A 25,269-nucleotide genomic window follows, 5' to 3' on the forward strand; every position below is an offset into this window, starting at 1 on the left:
ACAATGGACACTACAGACACAATGGACACTACAGACACTACGGACACAATGGACACTACGGACACAATGGACACTACGGACACAATGGACACTACAGACACAATGGACACTACAGACACAATGGACACTACAGACACAATGGACACTACGGACACAATGGACACTACGGACACAATGGACACTACGGACACAATGGACACTACGGACACAATGGACACTACAGACACAATGGACACTACGGACACAATGGACACTACGGACACAATGGACACTACGGACACAATGGACACTACGGACACAATGGACACTACGGACACAATGGACACTACGGACACAATGGACACTACGGACACAATGGACACTACAGACACAATGGACACTACAGACACAATGGACACTACGGACACAATGGACACTATGGACACAATGGACACTACGGACACAATGGACACTTCGGACACAATGGACACTACAGACACGATGGACACTACGGACACAATGGACACTACAGACACAATGGACACTACAGACACAATGGACACTACGGACACAATGGACACTACGGACACAATGGACACTACGGACACAATGGACACTACGTACTCATGACACTCACAATGTACACAATATACAATTGACCACACACATACAACAGACACAATTCTATAACTTACAACTACATAGCAAACACAACACATAACACAAGAGACACAACAAATGGCACACAACATAGCTGCCAACACACAACAGCCTGTGAAAGCTAGGCAGGGAGGGAGGCAGGCGGGCGGGCCGGCGGCCCCTGGGAAGTGGGGAGAGTTGCTGTTTGATGTTGGCAGCTGATTAATGAGATGTGAGGAGTGAGCTCTTGACGGGCGCTCTCTGGGCGCCTGTTTCAGGATTCGGGTTGGGGGGTGGAACCAAGGATGGGAGAGGATGGGGGGGGACTCTGCACCCCCGCTGAATACCCTTGAGCACTCTGTGGAGGTGTTGACGCGCCCCGTGCTCTGCTGGCTCATGAGGGTGCTGTCGCAATTAAACCAGCACAGCAGAGCTCCTACAGGAGAGGAGAGCCTCCTCTCCACACGCACCCTGGCCCCACCGCCGGGAGGGAGGGAGGAAGGGAGGGAGGGAGATGCATAAAGAGGCAAGGGAAAAAGTATGGAGCTAGAGAGAGAAAGGCATACATAGAGGAATTGAGACAGAGATAGAGAGGGAAGAGAGACAGAGAGAGACAGAGAGAGACAGAGAGAGAGAGAGAGGGAGGAGAGACAGATAGAGAGAGGGAAGAGAGACAGAGAGAGAGGAGAGAGAGAGAGAAAGAGAGGGAGGAGAGACAGAGAGAGAGAGAGAGAGAGAGAGAGAGAGAGAGAGAGAGAGAGAGAGAGAGAGAGAGAGGAGATACAGAGAGAGAGACAGAGAGAGAGGGAGGAGAGCATGATTGAGAGAGTAATGAATGGGAGAGTGCAGATGGAGTGAGTGAATGGGAGATTGACAGCGGGAGGGAAATGAGAGTATAGATAGAGAGGACAGGAAAAAGCAGAGGTTACGGAGAGGTGAAGAGGAAGAGACAGTCAGTCCCTGAGTTGCCTTTGGTTTACCTACCCTGTGTTATACATTAGTCCTAAGCCTGTGTTCTGTTCTGACGCATCAGGCCTGGTTGGCAGTGAGGGCTCATACTGGGACCAGCTCTTTAATTAGATCCTGATGAGGACCTTCAGCAAAAGAACCAGGTGATTGGACTTCTTATCCAAATAATTACCTCAATTAAGTCATTAAGACCCTGGGCATAGCCTAGCCCAGAACTGCCTCCTCTGTGCCACAGCAGGTATCCATCCCTGATCTCCCTCTCTCACTCTGCAAGGGCTGCCTGCAATCTCTGTTCACCAGTAGGTGTGTGTGTTCTAAAGGAAGCCTATTATGCTTTTGTTTCCTGCAAGATAGTGAGATACTGAAATCTCATGCACACACACAAACACACACACACACAGATAGGTAAGTTAATTACCTTCAGCATCTGGATGTCTGTATGTGTGCTAGCCCCTAGCTGCAGCATGGTCCTTTGTGGTTCTGAAAGTGCCCTGGTGTATCATGGGGGATTAGGCTGGGGCTGCTGTGTGTGGGGATTGGAGAAGAGAACAGGCAGGCCAACTCTCCCTCCTTTTGAGTCCCACCTCACCTCACCCAACACTGCATAGCGAGAGAGCGAGAGAGAGAGCAAGCGGGAGAGAATCTCCTGCACTTTCTAATCTCCTGCCAAATGTATGACCATATTAGAGACACATTTTCCCCTCAGATTGCCAAGACAGACCCACAAATAAAATGTAAAAAATATAAAATTTGGACAAACTCCCATATATATTAGGTGACAACAGTGTGCCATCGTAGCAGCAATATTTCTGACCAGGAAAGGACAACCAGTGAAGCACGAACACCATTGTAAATATATTTATGTTTATTTATCTTCCCTTTTGCACTTCAACTATTTTCACATTGTTTCAACACTGTACCTGGCATTATAGAACATTTGAAATGTCTCTATTATTTGAAAACTTTTGTGAGTGTAATATTACTGTTCATTTCTAATTGTTTATTTCACTTCTGTTTGAACTATTTCACTTGCTTTGGCAATAACATATTGAGAGGGAGAGATCTGTGTCCCATAAACATCCTGCATTCAGCACACACCTTGCAGAAAACCACCAGCTCACCAACCACACACACACACACACACACACACACACACACACACACACACACACACACACACACACACACACACACACACACACACACACACACACACACACACACACACACACACACACACACACACACACACACACACACACACACACACTCACACACACACACACACACACACACACACACACACACACACACACACACACACACACACACACACACACACCAACCCACGCACGCACGCACGCACACACACACACACACACACACACACACACACACACACACACACACACACACACACACACACACACACACACACACACACACACACACACACACACACACACACACACACACACACACACACACACACACACACACACACACACACACAAACATACGCAATCTATTTGTTACGTTCACCGTCCATGAAATACAAAGCTCCTCTCCCATATATTTGGTTAATTGTGTTGAGTATTTTGTTGTTGTTTTAGAGGGGGGGGGGTGTAGTTCCCCCCTCGTTGTGTCTGGCTGCTGACGGTGTCCAGGTGGGCGTTAGGCTGCAGAGGATGGAAACACACATCTGGATGAAGTTGAGCGCTCTGTACCCAGATGTGCTCTGACAAACACACACACAGCTCCCTTTTTGAGCAGGGGGGTGACATCAGCTGCCTGTCAGGTGTCTGTATGATGCAAACAGATGTTATTTTGACGAGGGACTGAGAGGCAGGGGAGAGAGACAAAGAACAAAGCAACGACATGTTCTGAACTCAGCCGTGACAATTGTTGAACCATCCGATGGCGTTTAAAGAGTAATCATACACACTGGGATGGATGAGCAGGCTCCCTCTCTGCCCTCACGTTAACTGCAGATCCAGCTGTTGTCTGTGCATAATGTGTTTGTGGTCATGGGTGTGTAATGTATGTTAATGTGTGTCATTTGTGAAATGAACACACTATTGGACAGACACACCAAAGACGTTTTTTATACAGGCCCTTTCTGTCACGGTTGTGTCAGTACCAGTCAAGTTGTTCCTCTCTTCACTTGCCAGGTCATCAGAAGGTCAAGTGAGCAGCTTCTGTAGGTACACCATGGCAACTGTAATCCAGGCATTTTTCAAGGAACCTCTGTCACCCCAGTCCAAAGTCCCAGAATCCAACAGAACAGGATGGAGGCTTTCAGATGGGATTTGGAGCCAGTGACACTGATTCCCTCAGTCACAATTAAAAGACTCCAAATCCCTTCTGCCATTTTCCAGCCCACTTACTCTCCCCTCTCCCTGTCTGCAGTCACTGTGCAGCTGTGAAGACAGACCCAGTAGAACAGAGGCAAGTAGAGGAAGGAAGTAGGAGGATGAGGAGGATAGGAACCTCTCCGCCCACGGCCTCCCTACCTCTACCTGGCATCAGCCACAGTGTGTAGGTGATAGACCACATTTGCCCTGACGGGAGAGCCTTTGATTTGACTGAGGGACTCCTAGCTGGGACAGATGAGCTTGCTTAGGGGGATAAACAGCCGCCTCCTCCTCCCTCCTTCTATGGGGAGAGAGAGGGGGGCAAAGTTAAGATGAAAAAGCGTCCTCTAAACAGGGTTGCTGACATCTCGTCCTTTGTTGTGGATGTGTGTGCATTAATATTGATTTATTTTGACTGCGGGTCTTTGAACATCTTGTTTGGTGTCAGCCCCGGGGAGAGGCCTCCCTCCACACATGCCCAGTCATCTTTAATAACTCCCATCCTTCACACACTGATATTAATATTAGTGTGTTGCTTTACCCCTGCTAACCTTCAAACAGCCCTGGCATTGGATTAGGAGGCCCTGTCTGGCGGCTAAGTGGTGCCGTTAGTACACAGCGCCTGGCGAGGCATGCTGGGGGGCTGGGTAGTAAGCTGTGTGTGGATCACTGGTGCAGTCTCATTCTGTGGCCCGTGTGTGGATTCTGCCGACAGAGGTTGCAATATCTCTGCAGAGTGATGGCCTTTGTTCTGTTCTGTCCTCCCCCGCTCCACACTGAAGCTAGTTAGGCTTTAATTATCTCGTCTTGTATCAGTGGGGAATCCCAGCATCATTTGTGAATTCTGGTCACGATGAGGCCCTTTTAAAAATCTCTACTGCCCTACACTTACTCACAAATAAATCTCCCAACATATGTATATTTGATTCCTGCCTCGGAATAATGAATGGGGAAGTTGTTATTTATTTGTTTGTATTTCAATGTGGTGGTAGCAGCAGGGGGTGGGGCTTGAGGGCCCATGGCAATTCCTCTCTGTGCAGTCTCTTTCTCTGACCCATGCCCCATCCACAGAGGCAACCAGGGACAGAGTGGCATAGTAGTGGCGCATATAGGGACAGTGAGGACTACGCTACTGTAGAAGTCAATGCGGCATTCTAGCAGAGAGAGGCCCAATGTAGAGTGAAGAATTCTGGGAGAATGAGTTCCAGAGGAGTACGAAAGATGCCTCAAGGGAAGGGCGTGGGGGCCCTTAGCACAGCCCTGAGTCTCTCTCTCCTCTCTCCACCTCTCTCCTCTCTCTCCTCTCTCTCTCTGTCTCTCCTCTCCCCCTCTCTCTCTTCTCTCTCCTCTCTCTCCTCTCCTCGCCTCTCCTCTCTCTCCTCTCTCTCCTCTCTCTCTCCTCTATCTCTCCTATCTCTCCTCTCTCTCCTCTCTCCTCTCTCTCTCCACTATCCTCTCTCTCCTCTGTCCTCTGTCCTCTCTGCTCTCTCCTCTCTCTCTCCTCTCTCCCTCCTCTCTCTCTCCCCTCTCTCTCCTCTCTCTCCTCTCTTCTCTCTCTCTCCTCTCTTCTCTCTCTCTCCTCCTCTCCTCTCCTCTCCTCTCCTCTCCTCTCCTCTCCTCTCTCTCTCTCTCTCTCCTCTCTCCTCTCTCCTCTCTCTCTCCCCTCGCTCTCCTCTCTCTCCTCTCTCTCCTCTCTCTCTCATCTCTCCTCTCTCTCTCTCCTCTCTCTCGCCTCTCTCCTCTCTCTCTCCTCTCTCTCTGTCTCTCTTCTCCCCCTCTCTCTCTTCTCTCTCCTCTCTCGCTCCTCTCCTCTCCTCACCTCTCCTCTCTCTCCTCTCTCTCTCCTCTCTCTCTCCTCTATCTCTCCTATCTCTCCTATCTCTCCTCTCCTCTCCTCTCACTCTCCTCTCTCTCTCCTCTGTCCTCTCTGCTCTCTCCTCTCTCTCTCTCCTCTCTCCCTCCTCTCTCTCCCCTCTCTCTCCCCTCTCTCCTCTCTTCTCTCTCTCTCCTCTCTTCTCTCTCTCCTCTCCTCTCTCTCTCTCTCCTCTCTCTCCTCTCTCTCCTCTCTCTCTCATCTCTCCTCTCTCTCTCTCCTCTCTCCTCTCTCTCGCCTCTCTCTCCTCTCTCTCCTCTCTCTCTCCTCTCTCCTCCCTCTCTCCTCTGTCCTCTGTCCTATCTGCTCTCTCCTCTCTCCCCCTCTCTCTCTCCTTCTCTCTCTCTCCTCTCTCTCCCCTCTCCTCTCTCCTCTCTCTTCTCTCTCTCTCCTCTCTCTCCGCTCTCCTCTCTCTCTCCTCTCTCTCTCCCCTCTCTCCCCTCTCTTGCCTCTCTCTCTCCTCTCTCTCCTCTCTTCTCTCTCTCTCCTCTCTCCTCTCTCTCTTCTCTCTCCTCTCTCCTCTCTCCTCTCTCCTCTCTCTCTCTCCTCTCTCTCTTCTCTCTCCTCTCTCCTCTCTCTCTCCCTCTCTCTCCTCTCTCTCCTCTCTCTCTCTCCTCTCTCTCTCCTCTCTCCTCTCTCTCCTCTCTCTCTCATCTCTCTCCTCTCTCTCTCTACAGATGGGCACATTTGCAGGTTCACTTGAACAACTGGAGGTGCATTATTAGCATCCTGCTGCTTCCTCATATTTTATTCTCCCTTGGTGGCCAGATAATTCTCAACCAGCCGACCAAAGACTGGGTTGGTGTTCTAATGAATAAGGAACAACAGAAAGGGAAGAGCAGGGCAGCAGGCACACACACGACCCTGGTTGCCGACCCCTAGCTACAAAGTAGGGTGGGATGTCTTTTGCATATCTGTGTGATCGCTCAAATCTTCTGCCGCTGGGGTTGTTGTTTGTGATTATTTTCTCTCACAGCTGAGAGAGGGGGGCAGTTGGGCCGGGGGACAGGAAATGAAGTCCCAGGAATCTGCCCTCTCCCTTAGGGAAGAAATGACAATGAGTAATTGTTGTGGAATGGTTCGTGGAGATTGGCTTTTTAGATGCATTTGGGAGTTGTACCATGGATAAACCCCCCCAGTGCACCCAGGGGCGTAGGATTAGACATTCACACACATGTATACACACACACACACAGATATACCACAGCAGGGTAGGGTAGGATGAGATATTCACACATAAAAGCACAGAAAAGCTCAAACGTGGATGCACACACCCCAGTACACACACACATACAGTTGTTGGCTGTGTTGTGTGCTCTGTTGTATTGAAGGGAAACATATATTGAAGGGAAACTATCAGATCAAGCCGTTATGCCTGTCTTCAGTGTAATGATGGTCAACCACCACTGTGTTAATGATCAACAGTGTTCCAACACATACTACTGACTATCTCTGGCATCTAGTGAGGGTAGTGGAGCGCCCCTGTGTCTTGTGAAGGTTGATGACCAGTCTGTGAGGTTGGGTTGTGAGTCCGGCCAGGTGCCTTGCTGCTCCAGCAGCCCACAGCGCCAGGCCTCAGATTCAATAAGGCTCTATCAGACCAAGGCTGTCCAGAAACACAGGCCAGCAGCAGCCAGGCAGCAGCCTAGACCTCCATTTACAACACACCTAATTACACTATCTTCATTTTCTACATGATCTTCAATCACCTCAATTAGCAATCTGGGATGAGTGTTTGTGTGTGTGTGTTTCTGTGTGTGTGTGTGTGTGTGTGTGTGTGTGTGTGTGTGTGTGTGTGTGTGTGTGTGTGTGTGTGTGTGTGTGTGTGTGTGTGTGTGTGTGTGTGTGTGTGTGTGTGTGTGTGTGTGTGTGTGTGTGTGTGTGTGTGTGTGTGTGTGTGTGTGTGTGTGTGTTTGCACCTATTAAAAGTTATGTATTTGGCATGGAATAAGTGCTGTGTTTCACCTTGAGGTCTGTGGGCAGCTGGTTAGGTCAGCAGTTGAATGTTAGGCTGCAGTGCATTTTGCATGACCAATATCAGTGAGCAAAATAACCATCATATTTGGCTTAGTTTACTTGGTTTAGTAATTGTCATCTTATTTCAGATTATTAGTAATGGCTTTGCAGTGTTCTGGCACAGATCTGTGCTTAAAACCTTGTCCCTCAATCTCAAAAACAGCTGTGTTTGTCAGCAAGGGCCAGAGAAAGCTCCAGTCACACAGATGCCGATCAGAAGAACTCATTATTCACACCAGCCTTGATTACAGGTTATAGTCAATTGCTGTTGCCATGGTGATTAGCCCTAGATACAGAACAGAAGTGCTTGGTAACCTAGTTGGATGGGTGGTGATGATGTATGAGTTGCTCTTGTGGGAACTACCACAGACTCACAATGCCTTCCACTGGAGAGAGTGACAATAGTCGGCTAATGTCAATTAGAGCATATGTTCCCACATAGAACCTTTAATTATTACTGAAGCGTTTTGTAGGGCCTGTGTGTGAGTGTCTCGTAATGGGGCCTATCGGCAACCTTTATGGACAGCACACGGCCTGCTAATGTGGGCTGTAAGACAGAGGCATATGGAAACATATGGATGGAGTCAGTGAGAGGTAGAGGGGGGAAGATGTAGAGCAACACTTGAAGTAAATGGAGGCCCTGGGAGTGACTGCCACTTATAAAGACTTATCATGTGGTGGTTTTATTGGTGCACTGATTACAGCTATTCCCACATGGGCACTTTAGAGCATTCCATTAACATTCAAAACACAAATACCATGCATACATTATACTCCCTCACACTCTCCCTCTCACAATCCATCTGGGCTGTGTGTGTGTGTGTGTGTGTGTGTGTGTGTGTGTGTGTGTGTGTGTGTGTGCGTGCGTGCGTGCGTGCGTGCGTGCGTGCGTGCGTGCGTGCGAGACCAAGCTCTGAGGTATTTATTTTTTTGACCCTGAGATTTAAATGCACATATAATTTCCTTTTTGATTTCCTTTGCATATGGCTGTCATTATTATAGAGTGTACTCAAGATGCCTAAACATAAACATCTTGTTTCCATCTGCATGTAGGCTGCTAGGTGTAAGCCGAGGACACGCAGCACATGCAAGCTTATGTCGTTGATTATTTCCCATTTCTCTGGTGTTGGCTGGGGGGCCCCTGCCTGTGTCTCTGTGTGCTGCCTCTTTATCTGCGTGTGTGTGGAGGAAATGAGAAGCAGCTCTCCCAGGGAGAGAGGCCTGGATGGACAGCGGGCGGCCAGGGCCAGACAGGGCTGCTGGGCGGGGGCGCGGGCCTACTGCCTAACCCTGATTTGGTGGAGCCCAGGTGTTGTGGAGGAAGGAGGAAATGTGATTGGTGGAAGGTGGGGAGTTGTTGTGAGGTAGTTCAGTAGAATAGGACTAGAAGGATTACGGAGGACCTCATCAGATATAAGGGTGGTCTTTGACATGAGGGATTCCAGTACCAGAGGCCTTAGTACCATCAGTGGTGTAAAGTAAAAAATACTTTAAAGTACTACTTAAGTAGTTTTTGGGGTATCTGTACTGTACTTTACTATTTATATATTTTTTTACATCTTTTACTGCACTACATTCCTAAAGAAAATATTGTAATTTTTACTCTACACATTTTTCCTGGCAAGCAAAAGTAATTGTTACATTTTGAATGCTTAGCAGGACCAGAAAATGGTGAAATTCACACACTTATCAAGAGAACACGTGGTCATCACCACTGTCTGTGGTCTGGCGGACTCACTAAACACCAATGCATATTTTGTCAATAATATCTGAGTGTTGGAATGTGCCCCTGGCTATCTGTACATTTTTAAAATAAGAAAATGGCTTTGCTTAATATAAGTATTTAAAAAAATAATTGATACTTTTACTTCTGATACTTTTAGCAATTACATTTACTTTTGATACTTAAGTATATTTAAAACCAAATACTTTTAGATTTTTACTCGAGTAGTATTTTACTGGGTGCCTTTCACTTTTACTTGTCCTCTGTCTTTACTTGTCCTCTTACTTGACTTTCTATTATTTTAAGGTATCTATACTTTTACTCAAGTTTGACAATTGGGTACTTTTTCTACCACTAAGTACCATGGCTTCATCATGGCTCCTGCAGTTCAGAGTGGCCAATTTGGGCCATTGACCTTGCAGTGTGTCAACAGACCCAATAAGAATGGAGAACCTTTGGAAATCAGACCTGAAGACTGGTCAGTGGACACCAGTCCTTGGGTCAAAAGCCCACATAAAGTACAGTTGAAGTCAAAAGTTTACATACACCTTAGCCAAATACATTTAAAAGCAGTTTTTCACAATTCCTGACATTTAATCAGAGTAAAAATACCCTGTCTTAGGTCAGTTAGGATCACTGTTTTATTTTAAGAATGTGAAATGTCAGAATTATATTAGAGAGAATGATTTATTTCAGCTTTTATGTCTTTCATCACATTCCTAGTGGGTCAGAAGTTTACATACACTCATTAGTATTTGGTAGCATTGCCTTTAAATGGTTTAACTTGGGGCAAACGTTTCGGGGAGCCTTTGTGATGGCCACTCAAATACCTTGACTTTGTTGTGTTAAGCTATTTTTCCACAACTTTGTAAGTCTGCTTGGGGTCATTGTCCATTTGGAAGAACCATTTGCCACCAAGCTTTAACTTCCTGACGGATGTCTTGAGATGTTGCTTCAATAAATCTACATAATTTTCCTACCTTATGATTCCATCTATTTTGTGAAGTGCACCAGTCCCTCCTGCAGCAAAGCACCCCCACAACATGATGGTGCCACCCCCATTCTTCACGGTTGGGATGGTGTTCTTTGGCTTGCAAGCCTCCCCCTTTTTCTTCCAAACATAACGATGGTCATTAAGGCCAAACAGTTCTATTTTTGTTTCATCAGACCAGAGGACATTTCTCCAAAAGTACAATCTTTTTCCCCATGTGCAGTTGCAAACTGAGCGGCCTTTAGTATGTCTACTCGTTTTACTGTGGATATAGATACTTTTGTACCTGTTTCCACCACAAGGTCCTTTGCTGTTGTTCTGTGATTGATTAGCACTTTTCGCACCAAAGTACATTCATCTCTTGGAGACAGAACGCATCTCCTTTCTGAGCAGTATGACGGCTGCGTGGTCCCATGGTGTTTATACTTGCCTACTATTGTTTGTACAGATGAACGTGGTACCTTCAGGCATTTGGTAATTCCTCCCAAGGATGAAGCAGACTTGAGGAGGTCTACAAAAAACAATTCTGAGGTCTTGGCTGATTTCTTTTGATTTCCCCATTATGTCAAGCAAAGAGGCACTGAGTTTGAAGGTCGGCCTTGAAATACATCCACAGGTACACCTCCAATTGACTCAAATGATGTCAATTAGCCTATCAGAAGCGTCTAAAGCCATGACATTTTCTGGAATTTTCCAAGCTGTTTATAGCACAGTCGACTTAGTTTATGTGAACTTCTTACCCACTGGAAATGTGATACAGGAGGATACAGGTGATACAGGAGGAGGACTGTATTTTACCACAGGAGGGGGGGTGGAAGGTATGGAGAGACAGAGGGAGATAGAGAAGGAGAGGGTGGAAAGGTGAAGAATGTAACAGTGTCCGTGTATTAGCAGCTCTGCTATTTTATGGGTGAGATGTTATTATATGTATGTGAAAGGGCAGAAATGTGTTGGGGCCTGCGGCTCGAGTGGACCATGTGTTCAAATTGTCTCTATGTTTGTGTATGTTAATGTCGGTCAGACACTGAAGCACCTTGACTGCCCTCCACCTGCCCCCCCCCCCACCTGTGAAGCAGATGGGACACTTGAAGGTGCCGCCCATGCCCTCGAAGCTATGCTGGAAACTTCTGACCAACTGGAATTGTGAAACAGTGAATTATAAGTGAAATAATCTGTCTGGAAACAATTGTTTGAAAAGATGTATTGCGTCATGCACAAAGTACATGTCCTAGACTTGGCAAAACTATAGTTTGTTAACAAGACATTTGTGAAGTGGTTGAAAAACGAGTTTTAATAACTCCAACCTAAGTGTATGTAAACTTCCGACTTCAACTGTATGTCAGGAAAGAGTAGATGGGTGTTTTTTTATAGAAATGACTGCGATGGAGGGAGTTGGGGTGAAGGAGGGAAGAGTGGCTAGTGTGCTTTGGAAGGACAGTTTTGGAAGGACAGTTTGTTTGTGTGTTTGCATGAAGGTCGGTTTCTACGGGGTGGAGAGATCCAGCATCCTACTGTTATGTAATCTGATAGGAGATTCCAAGCTGGTCAGCTCCATATGCCGTCCACGTCTGCCAAAAATATCTGGAGCCGGAGACTCCATCACGCTTGGCCCGACGGAGAGCGCGCTCCGGAAATATTTACTGCAGATAATAGGAAACGTGTGAACCAGGGCCGTGGCCAGGAGAGCGGGAGAAGGAGAGGAAAGAAAGAGGGAGTTGAAGGGAGAGAAGGATGGTCCCAGGCAGAGTCAGTAAACTGGTGGATGAACAGTAGTGAATAGCTATGACAGAGAAGTAACATACAAAGAGTTTGTGTCAGAGATAGATTGAGTGAAGGCAAGTGAAAGTCTGTGTATGTGTGGGTTTTAGGAGCTCCAGGGTTCATCTCAGCATTGCAGCTGTGTGTGTGTGTGTTTACGTGTTTGTTTGTGTGTGTGTGTGTGTGTGTGTGTGTGTGTGTGTGTGTGTGTGTGTGTGTGTGTGTGTGTGTGTGTGTGTGTGTGTGTGTGTGTGTGTGTGTGTGTGTGTGTGTGTGTGTGTGTGTGTGTGTGTGTGTGTGTGTGTGTGTGTGTATACGGGTGTGTGTGTGTATACGGGTGTGTGTGTCTGAAAGGGAAAGCAGAGGTGGAGAGCTCTTGGGACGCCTCCAGCTCTGCAGCAGGGTGTGTGTGTGTGTGTGTGTGCGTGTGTGTGTGTGTGTGTTTACTCAGGCCCACATTGCCGCCCCCACTACCATGGGTCAAGCTCAGTATGCCTCAATTTCTCCCTCCTCTCTGTGTGTGTTTCCATGGCAACACACCTTGAGCTAGCCCCCTAGAGGAGCCCAGAACTTACACCCCCTTTTGCCCCCTCAACCCCCCCCCCCTCCCCCTCTGCTCTCCCCTTGTATCTCTCCCGCCATCCCTGCCATCAATCGCCAGGCCAGGCTTTAGGGCGAGGGGTGGGGGCCGGGGCCCTGGGGAAGCCCAGCTCACAACCAAGGAGCTCATTTATGTGCCAGTGCACACTGCAGGGGGTTGTGGGGAGAGAAGCTGGAGTGGGAGGAAGGGTGCGCCTGTGTTGACAGGGCTGTCCTCGGGGAGGGCTGCGAGCGAGGGCTCCACCTGACTCCCCCTGGTCAATTAGCTGGAAGCACATTGGCTAAGCAGCAACAGAGGCAGCCGCCCCGTTGTACCGCAGCAGTGTTTGTACAGGATAAGACTCCTGTTCAGTCGGTGGAATAACAGTTTAGGAATAATATATAAATGTTTTTTTATTTCCTTCACTTGGCGTCTTTCCTCTCCATCACTGCAAGGCCTTCCATCTCTCTACCCACCTTAGACTGTAGTCCTTTACCTGCTTTCTTTCAGTGCATCCCTCTATTTCTTCTAGGGCTGGGAATTGCCATGGACCTCACAACACAATATCAGCATGATACTTAGATGCCAATATGATATGTATTGCGATTCTCAGATTCAATGTTCCAAACACATTGCTCACCATATGTCTGCTGCAGAGGGACAAGAGAGAGCCGTGAGAAAATGAGTTTTGATCAGTCATGGAAATAAGTGCTGAAAACAAATTGGCTCCCTATTTAAAAATAAGATGGAGAACAAGCTATGAAGGACAAATACTGGAGTTTTGGTGCAGCTACAGCCAACTAGTGCAAAAATAATTTTGCGAAATGATATATCGTCAGAAATAATATCCCGTTATGTAATTGTACCGATTTTCTTTGTCTCGCATCACTTTCTTCTTCCTCACTCTCTCTTCCCCCTGCTTTCTCTCACACTGTCTCTCTTCCCCCTGCTTTCTCTCACACTGTCTCTCTCCTCCTTGCTTTCTCTCACACTGTCTCTCTCCTCCTTGCTTTCTCTCTCTCCCTCTCTCTCTTTCCCATTAGTGTCCTGGCAAGCCCTCATCAGTAATTCTGCGTATGTTTGACGGCATCATGCTGTTTCTCAATTAAGATTGTGCATACCTTAGGAGGTGGGGAAGGTTTTCCCCTCTCAATCACTTAAATATTCTCTTTCTCTCACTGTCTTCCTCCCTCTCTCGCTCTCTCCCTTTCTTCACTCTGCATACCGATCAAGCCTTTTAACAGATCGGTCTGTTTGTCCTTCTCTGTTTTCCTGTTGTCCATGTCTGATCTGTGGTGCAGATAGCTGAAGTGCGGCCTTTAAAGGATGAGATGTGTTGTAGCTATTTAACCTCTCTCTGCTGCCATGCTAATGACTCTTCTATGGGCTGCTTGTACAAAACATCCATACACTCATCTAACAGGCCAAGTCCGCGACCACTTACTTGTGATGAATTAATCCTTTATTGTAATTGTAATGGTCATGTAGTGAGAAAAGAAAGAGGTGACACACTAATAGGGATTATGTTTATTCATGATTGTCTGCATCAGTGATTTGTATAGCAGTACAGTATATACTCTTAATATGTCATAGCGTAATTAGTATGCTATAAACTCTGTACAAGTTGAGTACAGTTTGGCTTTGTGTGCTAGCTTAGTGAAACTCCCAGGACTCACCTTCACCAAACCTCTGCTCTCCCTCCCTGCCCCGGTGCGGGCCTCCCGGAGTAAGAGCTGTGCGGCGGTGTGGCTGCCTCACGGATCAAATGCTCTCTCAGACAAAATACTGGCCGGCAGGACGTTCCAGGGTCCTGTCATCTCGCCATGGTTCCCCCACACACACACACAGCCCGCCCGACCCAGCCCGCTTTGTGTCTGATAGAGCTCAGCCCACCAGCCCTCCCTCTGTGCGCTGAAAGGGAGGACAGACAGAGTGCACTCCCCACTCACTGATCAAAACAACTGTATTTGTATAGAAAATACATCACGTTAATAGGACCCACACATACAAACGCTCTGGGCCCCCTCACTCTGCGCCCTTGGACTGGCGGACAGCCCAATTAACCCCCTGCTCTCTGTATTGAGCTCAGTACTCTCTCCCTCTCTCTCTCTCTCTCTCTCTCTCTCTCTCTCTCTCTCTCTCTCTCTCTCTCTCTCTCTCTCTCTCTCTCTCTCTCTCTCTCTCTCTCTCTCTCTCTCTCTCTCTCTCTCTCTCTCTCTCTCTCTCTCTCTCTCTCTCTCTCTCTCTCTCTCTCTCTCTCTCTCTCTCTCTCTCATAGTTTGACAGAATTCTCACAATGTTTAACTCATACATAACCCTCATTTCACCTTATTTTCACTTTTGGACCCGTATGCAGTATGCTAGATCTATTGTCAGTTGGTGTTTGTAGATCAATATTCTATGGGTCAGTTGGTGCTGTTGGTCGTGTTGTGGTTATCGCTGTAGGGTTTACTCTCTCTCTTCTCTCTCTCTCTCTCTCTGTGTGTCTCTGGATTCATGGGAAGTTTCACCTGCTGCTTCAATCTTGCCACAATTTAATATTTTAAATGGTAATCAACCACCATCTCAGTGTGGTTTGGGACAGAAAGGCATCCCACCCAAACACGATGTCTTTGAGGAAACAGCAGCGGGGAAGGGCAGACCAAAGGAGTTCCCTCCCAATGCCTCTAAGCCCCGTCCGCACCCAGCTCCACACCCCCCTCCTTCCCGTAGCCATTCAGACAGGGATTAAGGCACCCTTGTGCAGACCTTTGAGACAGAGAGGAGATTGGAGTCAGTGGATGTGGTTTTGGTATGGGGGGTGTTGGTGGGGTGAGGTCAGGGGGGTGTTAGGGATGTTTGATTGAAGACTTTATTAACTCTGCGTGCCACTGTTGCTGAGCAGCGGGACACCTCGGGGCATGGGGGACACTGTCTGCGGTGGGACAGCGGGGTAGGCGGGGAGGTTGCCTTGAGGGGGGACAGGGACCGGCAGCGGTGTCTTCCACGGTTCGGGGCTTGGCGAGAGGCTGCGATTGGGGCGCAGTGGAGGTAATCTGATGGCACGGGGACGGGCGCGGCTCGGTCCTGTGTGGCGCTCGGCCGATAAGACAGGAGCGGAGGCACCCAGCCAGGACCCAACGCCCACCTTTCATCTGTCCCACGGCGGAGGGGGCCGCTGATGTCATTCATGCAGGCTTAAAATAGAGCGGCGAGCAGGGGGAGGGCACATAGCCCAGACCACTGGGGGTGGCAGGCAATTACCGGCCGGGAGAGAAGAGGCACTGGGAGAAGGGGAGGGGGGAGCGGCTGGTCACACAGGCCAGTTCTGAGAGAGAGAGAGACAGACAGAGAGAGAGAGAGAGAGACAGAGAGAGACAGAGAGAGAGAGAGAGAGAGAGAGAGAGAGAGAGAGAGAGAGAGAGAGAGAGAGAGAGAGAGAGAGAGAGAGAGAGAGAAGCGGATGGACATCCCTTTCTCAGTAGGATTCAGACTGGACATGTCTCCCTCTCTGGGCATATGGGAGAGAGGCAATGATGGAATTGAACCGCTATACTTTAGTACACACACACCTGTACATGAGCTGATGCTTTTAATTGTGTGTGTTTGATAATAATGTATGTGTATAATGTGTTTCCCCTGCCTTCACCCTCTGACCCTCCTTGTTGTATGGTGTGTTCTTCTTTTGCAGAGGAAGGCATCAATCATGAGTGCAAGCTGTGTAACCAGATGTTTGACTCTCCGGCCAAGCTCCTGTGTCACCTGATCGAGCATAGCTTCGAGGGCATGGGCGGCACCTTCAAGTGTCCCGTCTGCTTCACAGGTGGGGAGGGGGGGCAGGTGGAGGGCAGTCAAGGTGCTTCAGTGTCTGACCGACATTAACATACACAAACATAGAGACAATTTGAACACATGGTCCACTCGAGCCGCAGGCCCCAACACATTTCTGCCCTTTCACATACATATAATGACATCTCACCCATAAAATAGCAGAGCTGCTAATACACGGACACTGTTACATTCTTCACCTTTCCACCCTCTCCTTCTCTTCTCCTCCATCTCCCTCTGTCTCTCCATACCTTCCACCCCCCCTCCTGTGGTAAAATACAGTCCTCCTCCTGTATCACCTGTATCCTCCTGTATCACATTTCCAGTGGGTAAGAAGTTCACATAAACTAAGTCGACTGTGCTATAAACAGCTTGGAAAATTCCAGAAAATGTCATGGCTTTAGACGCTTCTGATAGGCTAATTGACAACATTTGAGTCAATTGGAGGTGTACCTGTGGATGTATTTCAAGGCCGACCTTCAAACTCAGTGCCTCTTTGCTTGACATAATGGGAAAATCAAAAGAAATCAGCCAAGACCTCAGAATTTTTTTTGTAGACCTCCACAAGTCTGCTTCATCCTTGGGAGGAATTTCCAAATGCCTGAAGGTACCACGCTCATCTGTACAAACAATAGTAGGCAAGTATAAACACCATGGGACCACACAGCCGTCATACCACTCAGGAAGGAGATGCGTTCTGTCTCCTAGAGATGAATGTACTTTGGTGAACAACAGCAAAGGACCTTGTGAAGATGCTGGAGGAAACAGGTACAAAAGGTATCTATATCCACAGTAAAATGAGTTCTATATCAACATAACCTGAAAGGCCGCTCAGCAAGGAAGAAGACACTGCTCCAAAACCTCCATAAAAAAGCCAGACTACGGTTTGCAACTGCACATTGGGGACAAAGATACTTTTTGGAGAAATGTCCTGTGGTCTGATGAAACAAAAATAGAACTGTTTGTCCATAATGACCATCGATATGTTTGCAGGCAAAAGGGGGAGGCTTGCAAGCCGAAGAACACCATCCCAACCGTGAAGCACAGGGGTGGCAGCACCATGTTGTGTGGGTGCTTTGCTGTAGGTGGGACTGGTGCACTTCACAAAATAGATGGCATCATGAGGAAGGAAAATTATGTGGATACATTGAAGCAACATCTCAAGACATCAGTCAGGAAGTTAAAGCTTGGTGGCAAATGGGTCTTCCAAATGGACAATGACCCCAAGCATACTTCCAAAGTTGTGGCAAAATGGCTTAACTTCTAGCGTGGAGCCATGCCGGATCCGGTAGCGTAATCATAGCCTCAGGCTCAATACCATAACGCAACGTTAACTATTCATGAAAATTGCAAATGAAATGAAATTATTATGCTAGCTCTCAAGCTTAGCCTTTTGTTAACAACACTGTCATCTCAGATTTTCAAAAATATGCTTCTCAAGCATAGCAAACTAGCATTTGTGTAACAGTACTGATAGCTAGCGTAGCATTTAGCATTAGCATCAGCAGGAAACGTTTTCACAAAAAACAGCAAAAACATTCAAATAAATCATTTACCTTTGAAGAACTTCGGATGTGTTCAATGAGGAGACTCTCAGTTAGATACAATGTTCAGTTTTTCCTGAAAGATTTTTTGTGCAGGAGAAATCGGTCCGTTTGGTGCGTCAACAAAAAACGAAAATTCAGTTATCCAAACGCCTAACTTTTTTCCAAATGAACTCCATAATATCGACTGAAACATGGTAAACGTTGTTTAGAACCAATCCTCAAGGTGTTTTTCATATATCTCTTCAATGATGCACACTTCCAGGAACGATACTTCTCTGTCTGTGTCGCATGGTAAAATTATTGACACAGAGTTACGCACCAACGTAGACAAAGAACACCGGACGGGCCCCTGGCAAATGTAGTCTCTTATGGCCAATCTTCCAATGATATGCCTACAAATACATCACAATGCTGCAAACATCTTGGAGGAACGGCAGAGCACATAAGCTCGTTCACAGCATATTCACAGCCATATAAGGAGACAATCGAAAACAAAGCCTCAAAAATCCTGCTAATTTCCGGTTTGAAGTTGCATCTTGGTTTCGCCTGTAAAATCAGTTCTGGGGCACCCACAGACAATATCTTTGCAGTGTTGAAAACGTCAGAGTGTTTTCTTTCCAAAGCTTTCCAATAATGAAATAGCGCCCCCCTAGCTTCAACTGGTTCAGGACAACAAAGTCAAGGTATTGGAGTGGCCAATACCCAAGCTGCAGTTGACCGAGCAGAGCCAGTCCACAGAGGTCAACTCCGTGCTTCTGAGTAGGAGAACTCTGGTCCTTCAAGAGTCCTGCCGTGCTGATGGGAACGTTAATTAGAGCTGATTTACCCATGGTGCAACCTGGTCAGACGTCCCCCCTGAGTGGCTGAGACTCACACAGTCCACTCTTTTCAGTCACAGGCACAGCCACAGAGTTAAGCACAGGGCCAGGGCCGGCCAGGCGTAGCACAGAGACCAGCCCAGCCACTATCAGCTTGATAATGGCACATGCACAGACACAGGGCTGGACAGGTTTAACACAGAGACCAGCCCAGCCACTATCAGCTTGATAATGGCACATGCACAGACACAGGGCTGGACAGGTGTAACACAGAGACCAGCCCAGCCACTATCAGCTTGATAATGGCACATGCACAGACACAGGGCTGGACAGGTTTAACACAGAGACCAGCCCAGCCACTATCAGCTTGATAATGGCACATGCACAGTCACAGGGCTTGACAGGTGTAACACTGAGACTAGCCGAGACAAGCAGGCCGAGCAGAACGGCTCAAGACTCAACGGCTGAGACTCACACAGTCCACTCTTTTCAGTCACAGGCACAGCCACAGAGTTTAGCACAGGGCCAGGGCCGGCCAGGCGTAGCACAGAGACTAGCCTAGCCACTATCAGCTTGATAATGGCACATGCACAGTCACAGGGCTGGACAGGTGTAACACAGAGACTAGCCCAGCCACTATCAGCTTGATAATGGCACATGCACAGTCACAGGGCTTGACAGGTGTAACACTGAGACTAGCCGAGACTAGCAGGCCGAGCAGAACGGCTCAAGGTCCTTCAGGCTTGGCCGTGGTCCCCTGTGGCTGCTGTGCCCCAGATCAGAAAGGCCCTGAGAGGTCAGAGAATAAAGAGCAGTTTGAAAGAGGAGGGCAGCTAATCCTCTGTGGCCGTCCGGATGGTTTAGGGGCCCGCTGTACGTGTCCTCAGAGTTAAGCAGCCAGGGCTCTACAGGCAGCAGGCTGAAAGTCACATTGGACCTCAGGCTCCCCTCTAAGAATCAGAAATATTATTTCCACTGAAATACAGATATGGTTGACCGCAGCTGAGATGCCATTTTGTGTCCTTCTTTATCCATTGTCATCTTTCTGTTTGTCTTTCTGTATTTTTTTGTCTGTTTTTATTGTTTCTCTATCTATCTGTTTCGCTAGTAATTGGACATCCCAATCCCTCCCTGCCTGTCTAAGAATCTACCATGTTGTGTCCTTCTTTATCCATTGTCATCTTTCTGTTTGTCTTTCTGTATTTTTTGTCTGTTTTTAGTGTTTCTCTATCTATCTGTTTCGCTAGTAATTGGACATCCCAATCCCTCCCTGCCTGTCTATGAATCTACCTGTTTGTCTGTCTGCATCAGAAGACTTACTGTAAGATCAGGCCATGTAGCAGCCACCCTTCTCTCTCTCTCTCTCTCTCTCTCTCTCTCTCTGTTCCTCTCAGTAGATGTGTGTCCCCCTTCCCCCACAGGTACACAGCACTCTTTTAAAGTCGAACTCTATTCCTGTGCGGGTTATGAATAAGTTAGGGGTGCTGCTCCTTTGGGGAGGGTTAATAATTCAGACATTCCACACACACAGCAAACTTAAGTTTACTGAAACAAAACAGAAGAAAAAAAACACAGGAGTGAAAATTAAAAAACAGGAATGGAGGATAATTTATTGATAAATAACACAAGGTTTGTAGGGGATAGTGTAGTCTGCTTGCTGTCTCCCCCATCTCTCCATCTCTCCTCTCATTCCCGTAGCGGCTCTGATGGAGCTTCATCCACTAATGCTCATGTGAGAGGAGTCCTTTTCTCTTTATTTGTATTGACACTGTTGAGGTTGTTGTTTTAGTTGAACTAGTATGACTTTGTCTCTAGCCTCAGGATTTGCAATCAGGGAGAGTGAGACGTGAAACGTTTCCCTTTTCCCTTGCAAAATTATATTCAAAAATCTAGTTCTCTAGCTAGCATAACTTCTCACCAGTCTGACCAATCATCTAACCTATCCTCTACTTCTCCCCTCCCCCAGCCTTTGTCCAGGCCAATAAGCTGCAGCAGCACATCTTTGCCGTCCACGGTCAGGAGGACAAGATCTACGACTGCTCCCAGTGTCCACAGAAGTTCTTCTTCCAGACTGAGCTCCAGGTCAGTATACTAACACTCATTTCAAAACAACAGAGTGATGGCTTCTCTCAGCACCATACAGCATCTTTTGCTGGCCAATATAATCTAAAATCATAAGATATGACTTCCCTCACGACGCCAGGACAGCGGAATCAATCACCACCTTCCGGAGACACCTGAAACCCCACCTCTTTAAGGAATACCTAGGATAGGATAAAGTAATCCTTCTACCCCCCTTAAAAGATTTAGATGCACTATTGTAAAGTGGCTGTTCCACTGGATGTCATAAGGTGAATGCACCAATTTGTAAGTCGCTCTGGATAAGAGCGTCTGCTAAATGACTTAAATGTAAATGTAAATGTAATATGAATTGCTTCTAATGGACTCCTGAGTATCTTAGCAGAATGTTTGATAAACCAATATTTTTGTCCACCTCAGTTTATGGTCTTCACTACCAGGATTCAATTCCAGTCTTAAACAGGCTGTTATGACAGGGTATAGTTCAATGTCTTCTGTGGTATGATTGATAATTAATAAGGAAATTATCAGCAGAGTAAATGAGTAGCTTCCTTATGGGCAGTAACGGTTAGACTCCAGTCCATTGATGCTAATCAATCAGCTCTCCTGCTGGTCTCTCTGGTGCGCACACACACACACACACGCACGCACGCACGCACGCACGCACGCACGCACGCACGCACGCACGCACGCACGCACGCACGCACACACACACACACACACACACACACACACACACACACACACACACACACACACACACACACACACACACACACACACACACACACACACATACATACTACCCCTGACACAAGCACACACACTCCTCCTTCATACATACTCTTCCTGGACACTTGTGGACACCTGCTTGTCGAACATCTCATTCCAATATCATGGGCATTAATATGGAGTTGGTCCCCCCTTTGCTGCTATAAAGCCTCCACTCTTCTGGGAAGGTTTTCCACTGGATGCTGGAATATTGCTGTGGGGACTTGCTTCCATTCAGCCACGAGCATTAGTGAGGTTGGACACTGATGTTGGGCATTTAGGCCTGGCTCGCAGTCGGCGTTCCAATACATCACAAAGGTGTTGGATGGGGTTGAGGTCTGTGCAGGCCAGTCAAGTTCTTCCACACCAATCTCAACAAATCATTTCTGTATGGACCTCGCTTTACGCACAGGGGCATTGCCATGCTGAAACAGGAAAGGGCCTTCCCCAAACTGTTGCCACAAAGTTGGAAGCACAGAATAGTCTAGAATGTCACTGTATGTTGTAACGTTCAGATTTCCCTTCACTGGAACTAAGAGGCCTTGTCCAAACCATGGATAACAGACCCAGACCATTATTCCTCCTCCACCAAACTTTACATTTGGCATTATGCATTAGGGCAGGCAGCATTCTCCTGGCATCTGCCAAACCCAGATTTGTCTGTCAGACTGCCAGATGGTGAAACGTGATTCATCACTACAGAGAACACTTTTTCATTGCTCCAGAGTCCAATGGTGGTGAGCTTTACACCACTCTAGCTGATGCTTGGCATTGCGCATGGTGATCTTAAGCTTGTGTGCGACTTCTCAGCCATGGAAACCCATTTCATGAATCTCCAGACAAACAGGTCTTGTGCTGACATTGCTTCTAGAGGCAGTTTGGAACTCGGTAGTGATCGCTGCAACCTAGGTGCTTCAGCACTTGGCAGTCCCGTTCTGTGAGCGTGTGTGGCCTACCTCTTCGCGGCTGAGCCATTGTTGCTTCTAGACGTTTCCACTTCATAGTAACAGTTGACCGGGGCAACTTTAGCTGGGCAGAAATTTGACAAACTGACTTGTTGGAAAGGTGTCATCCTATGATGGTGTCACGGTGAACGTCTCTGAGCTCTTCAGTAAGACCATTCTACTGCCAATGTGTCGCTATGGAGATTGCATGGCTGTGTGCTCGATTTTATACACCTGTCAGCAAAGGGTAAGGGGGGAGTCCACATACTTTTGTATATATAGTGTACTACCTGTAGTACGACCACACCTACATATACTTATACACACTGTTTTAACCACTGAAGACGCTGACACACTGTACATGTACATGCAGACGCAAAGACATGTGGATCTAGCCACCCCTTCCCTCCATCAGGTTTACTTTCCTCCATCCGTCCACTCCTCCCTCGTTGTCTCCCCCCACCCTGTCCTGGCAGGGTTCTGGCTGGCTCGGGTCATTAGGGTCCAGACAGATCGTGGAGGGCCAGGTCTGTATAACTCACTCCAGAGTGGGTCCAGTGGGCAGCTGGGGTCAGTGCTATTCTGCCCTGCCCCTGGCTGGATCCATCATCCTGAGCTATCGGCCTACTACTACCAAAAACCCTCCTTCTCCCCCTCTCTTCCTCATGTGTTCTCCCTCCCTCTCTCCCTCTTTTTCTCATGTGTTCTCCTTCTCCCCCTCTCTTCCTCATGTGTTCTCCCTCCCCCCTCCCTCTTTTTCTCATGTGTTCTCCCTCCCCCTCTCCCTCTTTTTCTCATGTGTTCTCCCTCCCTCTCTCCCTCTTTTTCTCATGTGTTCTCCCTCCCCCTCTCCCTCTTTTTCCCATGTGTTCTCCCTCCCCCTCTCCCTCTTTTTCTCATGTGTTCTCCCTCCCCCTCTCCCTCTTTTTCTCATGTGTTCTCCCTCCCCCTCTCCCTCTTTTTCTCATGTGTTCTCCCTCCCTCTCTCCCTCTTGTCCTCATGTGTTCTCCCTCCCCCTCTCCCTCTTTTTCTCATGTGTTCTCCCTCCCCCTCCCTCTTTTTCTCATGTGTTCTCCCTCCCCCTCCCTCTTTTTCTCATGTGTTCTCCCTCCCCCTCCCTCTTTTTCTCATGTGTTCTCCTTCCCCCTCTTCCTCTTTTTCTCATGTGTTCTCCCTCCCTCTCTCCCTCTTTTTCTCATGTGTTCTCCCTCCCCCTCTCCCTCTTTTTCTCATGTGTTCTCCCTCCCCCTCTCCCTCTTTTTCTCATGTGTTCTCCCTCCCCCTCTCCCTCTTGTCCTCATGTGTTCTCCCTCCCCCTCTCCCTCTTTTTCTCATGTGTTCTCCCTCCCTCTCTCCCTCTTTTTCTCATGTGTTCTCCTTCTCCCCTTCTCTTCCTCATGTTTTCTCCCTCACCCCTCCCTCTTTTTCTCATGTGTTCTCCCTCCCCCTCTCCCTCTTTTTCTCATGTGTTCTCCCTCCCTCTCTCCCTCTTTTTCTCATGTGTTCTCCCTCCCCCTCTCCCTCCTTTTCTCATGTGTTCTCCCTCCCCCTCTCCCTCTTGTCCTCATGTGTTCTCCCTCCCCCTCTCCCTCTTTTTCTCATGTGTTCTCCCTCCCCCTCTCCCTCTTTTTCTCATGTGTTCTCCCTCCCCCTCTCCCTCTTGTCCTCATGTGTTCTCCCTCCCCCTCTCCCTCTTGTCCTCATGTGTTCTCCCTCCCCCTCTCCCTCTTTTTCTCATGTGTTCTCCCTCTCCCTCTTGTCCTCATGTGTTCTCCCTCCCCCTCTCCCTCTTTTTCTCATGTGTTCTCCCTCCCTCTCTCCCTCTTTTTCTCATGTGTTCTCCCTCCCCCTCTCCCTCTTTTTCTCATGTGTTCTCCCTCCCCCTCTCCCTCTTGTCCTCATGTGTTCTCCCTCCCCTCTCCCTCTTGTCCTCATGTGTTCTCCCTCCCTCTCTCCCTCTTGTCCTCATGTGTTCTCTCTCCCCTCTCCCTCTTGTCCTCATGTGTTCTCCCTCCCCCTCCCTCTTGTCCTCATGTGTTCTCCCTCCCTCTCTCCCTCTTGTCCTCATGTGTTCTCTCTCCCTCTCTCCCTCTTGTCCTTGTGTGTTCTCCCTCCCTCTCTCCCTCTTGTCCTCATGTGTTCTCTCTCACTCTCTCCCTCTTGTCCTCATGTGTTCTCCCTCCCTCTCTCCCTCTTGTCCTCATGTGTTCTCCCTCCCTCTCTCCCTCTTGTCCTCATGTGTTCTCCCTCCCTCTCTCCCTCTTGTCCTCATGTGTTCTCTCTCCCTCTCTCCCTCTTGTCCTCATGTGTTCTCTCTCCCTCTCTCCCTCTTGTCCTCATGTGTTCTCCCTCCCTCTCTCCCTCTTGTCCTCATGTGTTCTCCCTCCCTCTCTCCCTCTTGTCCTCATGTGTTCTCCCTC

General features: G+C 48.0%; 1 protein-coding gene across 3 annotated transcripts in view; it reads left to right on the top strand.

Annotated features, from left to right (window-relative positions):
- LOC124000249 (zinc finger protein 423) overlaps window positions 1-25,269 on the top strand; it is a 184,943-nt gene that overhangs the window by 144,159 nt on the left and 15,515 nt on the right. For all 3 annotated transcript variants that reach the window (XM_046306494.1, XM_046306502.1, XM_046306510.1), the window contains 2 exons: window positions 16,553-16,684; window positions 21,021-21,136. In XM_046306494.1, coding sequence (XP_046162450.1) covers window positions 16,553-16,684; window positions 21,021-21,136 — 248 coding nt within the window. The remainder of the gene's footprint in view (window positions 1-16,552; window positions 16,685-21,020; window positions 21,137-25,269) is intronic.

The sequence above is a fragment of the Oncorhynchus gorbuscha genome, linkage group LG02, assembly GCF_021184085.1.
Source record: "Oncorhynchus gorbuscha isolate QuinsamMale2020 ecotype Even-year linkage group LG02, OgorEven_v1.0, whole genome shotgun sequence".
NCBI classification, from domain to species: Eukaryota; Metazoa; Chordata; class Actinopteri; order Salmoniformes; family Salmonidae; genus Oncorhynchus; species Oncorhynchus gorbuscha.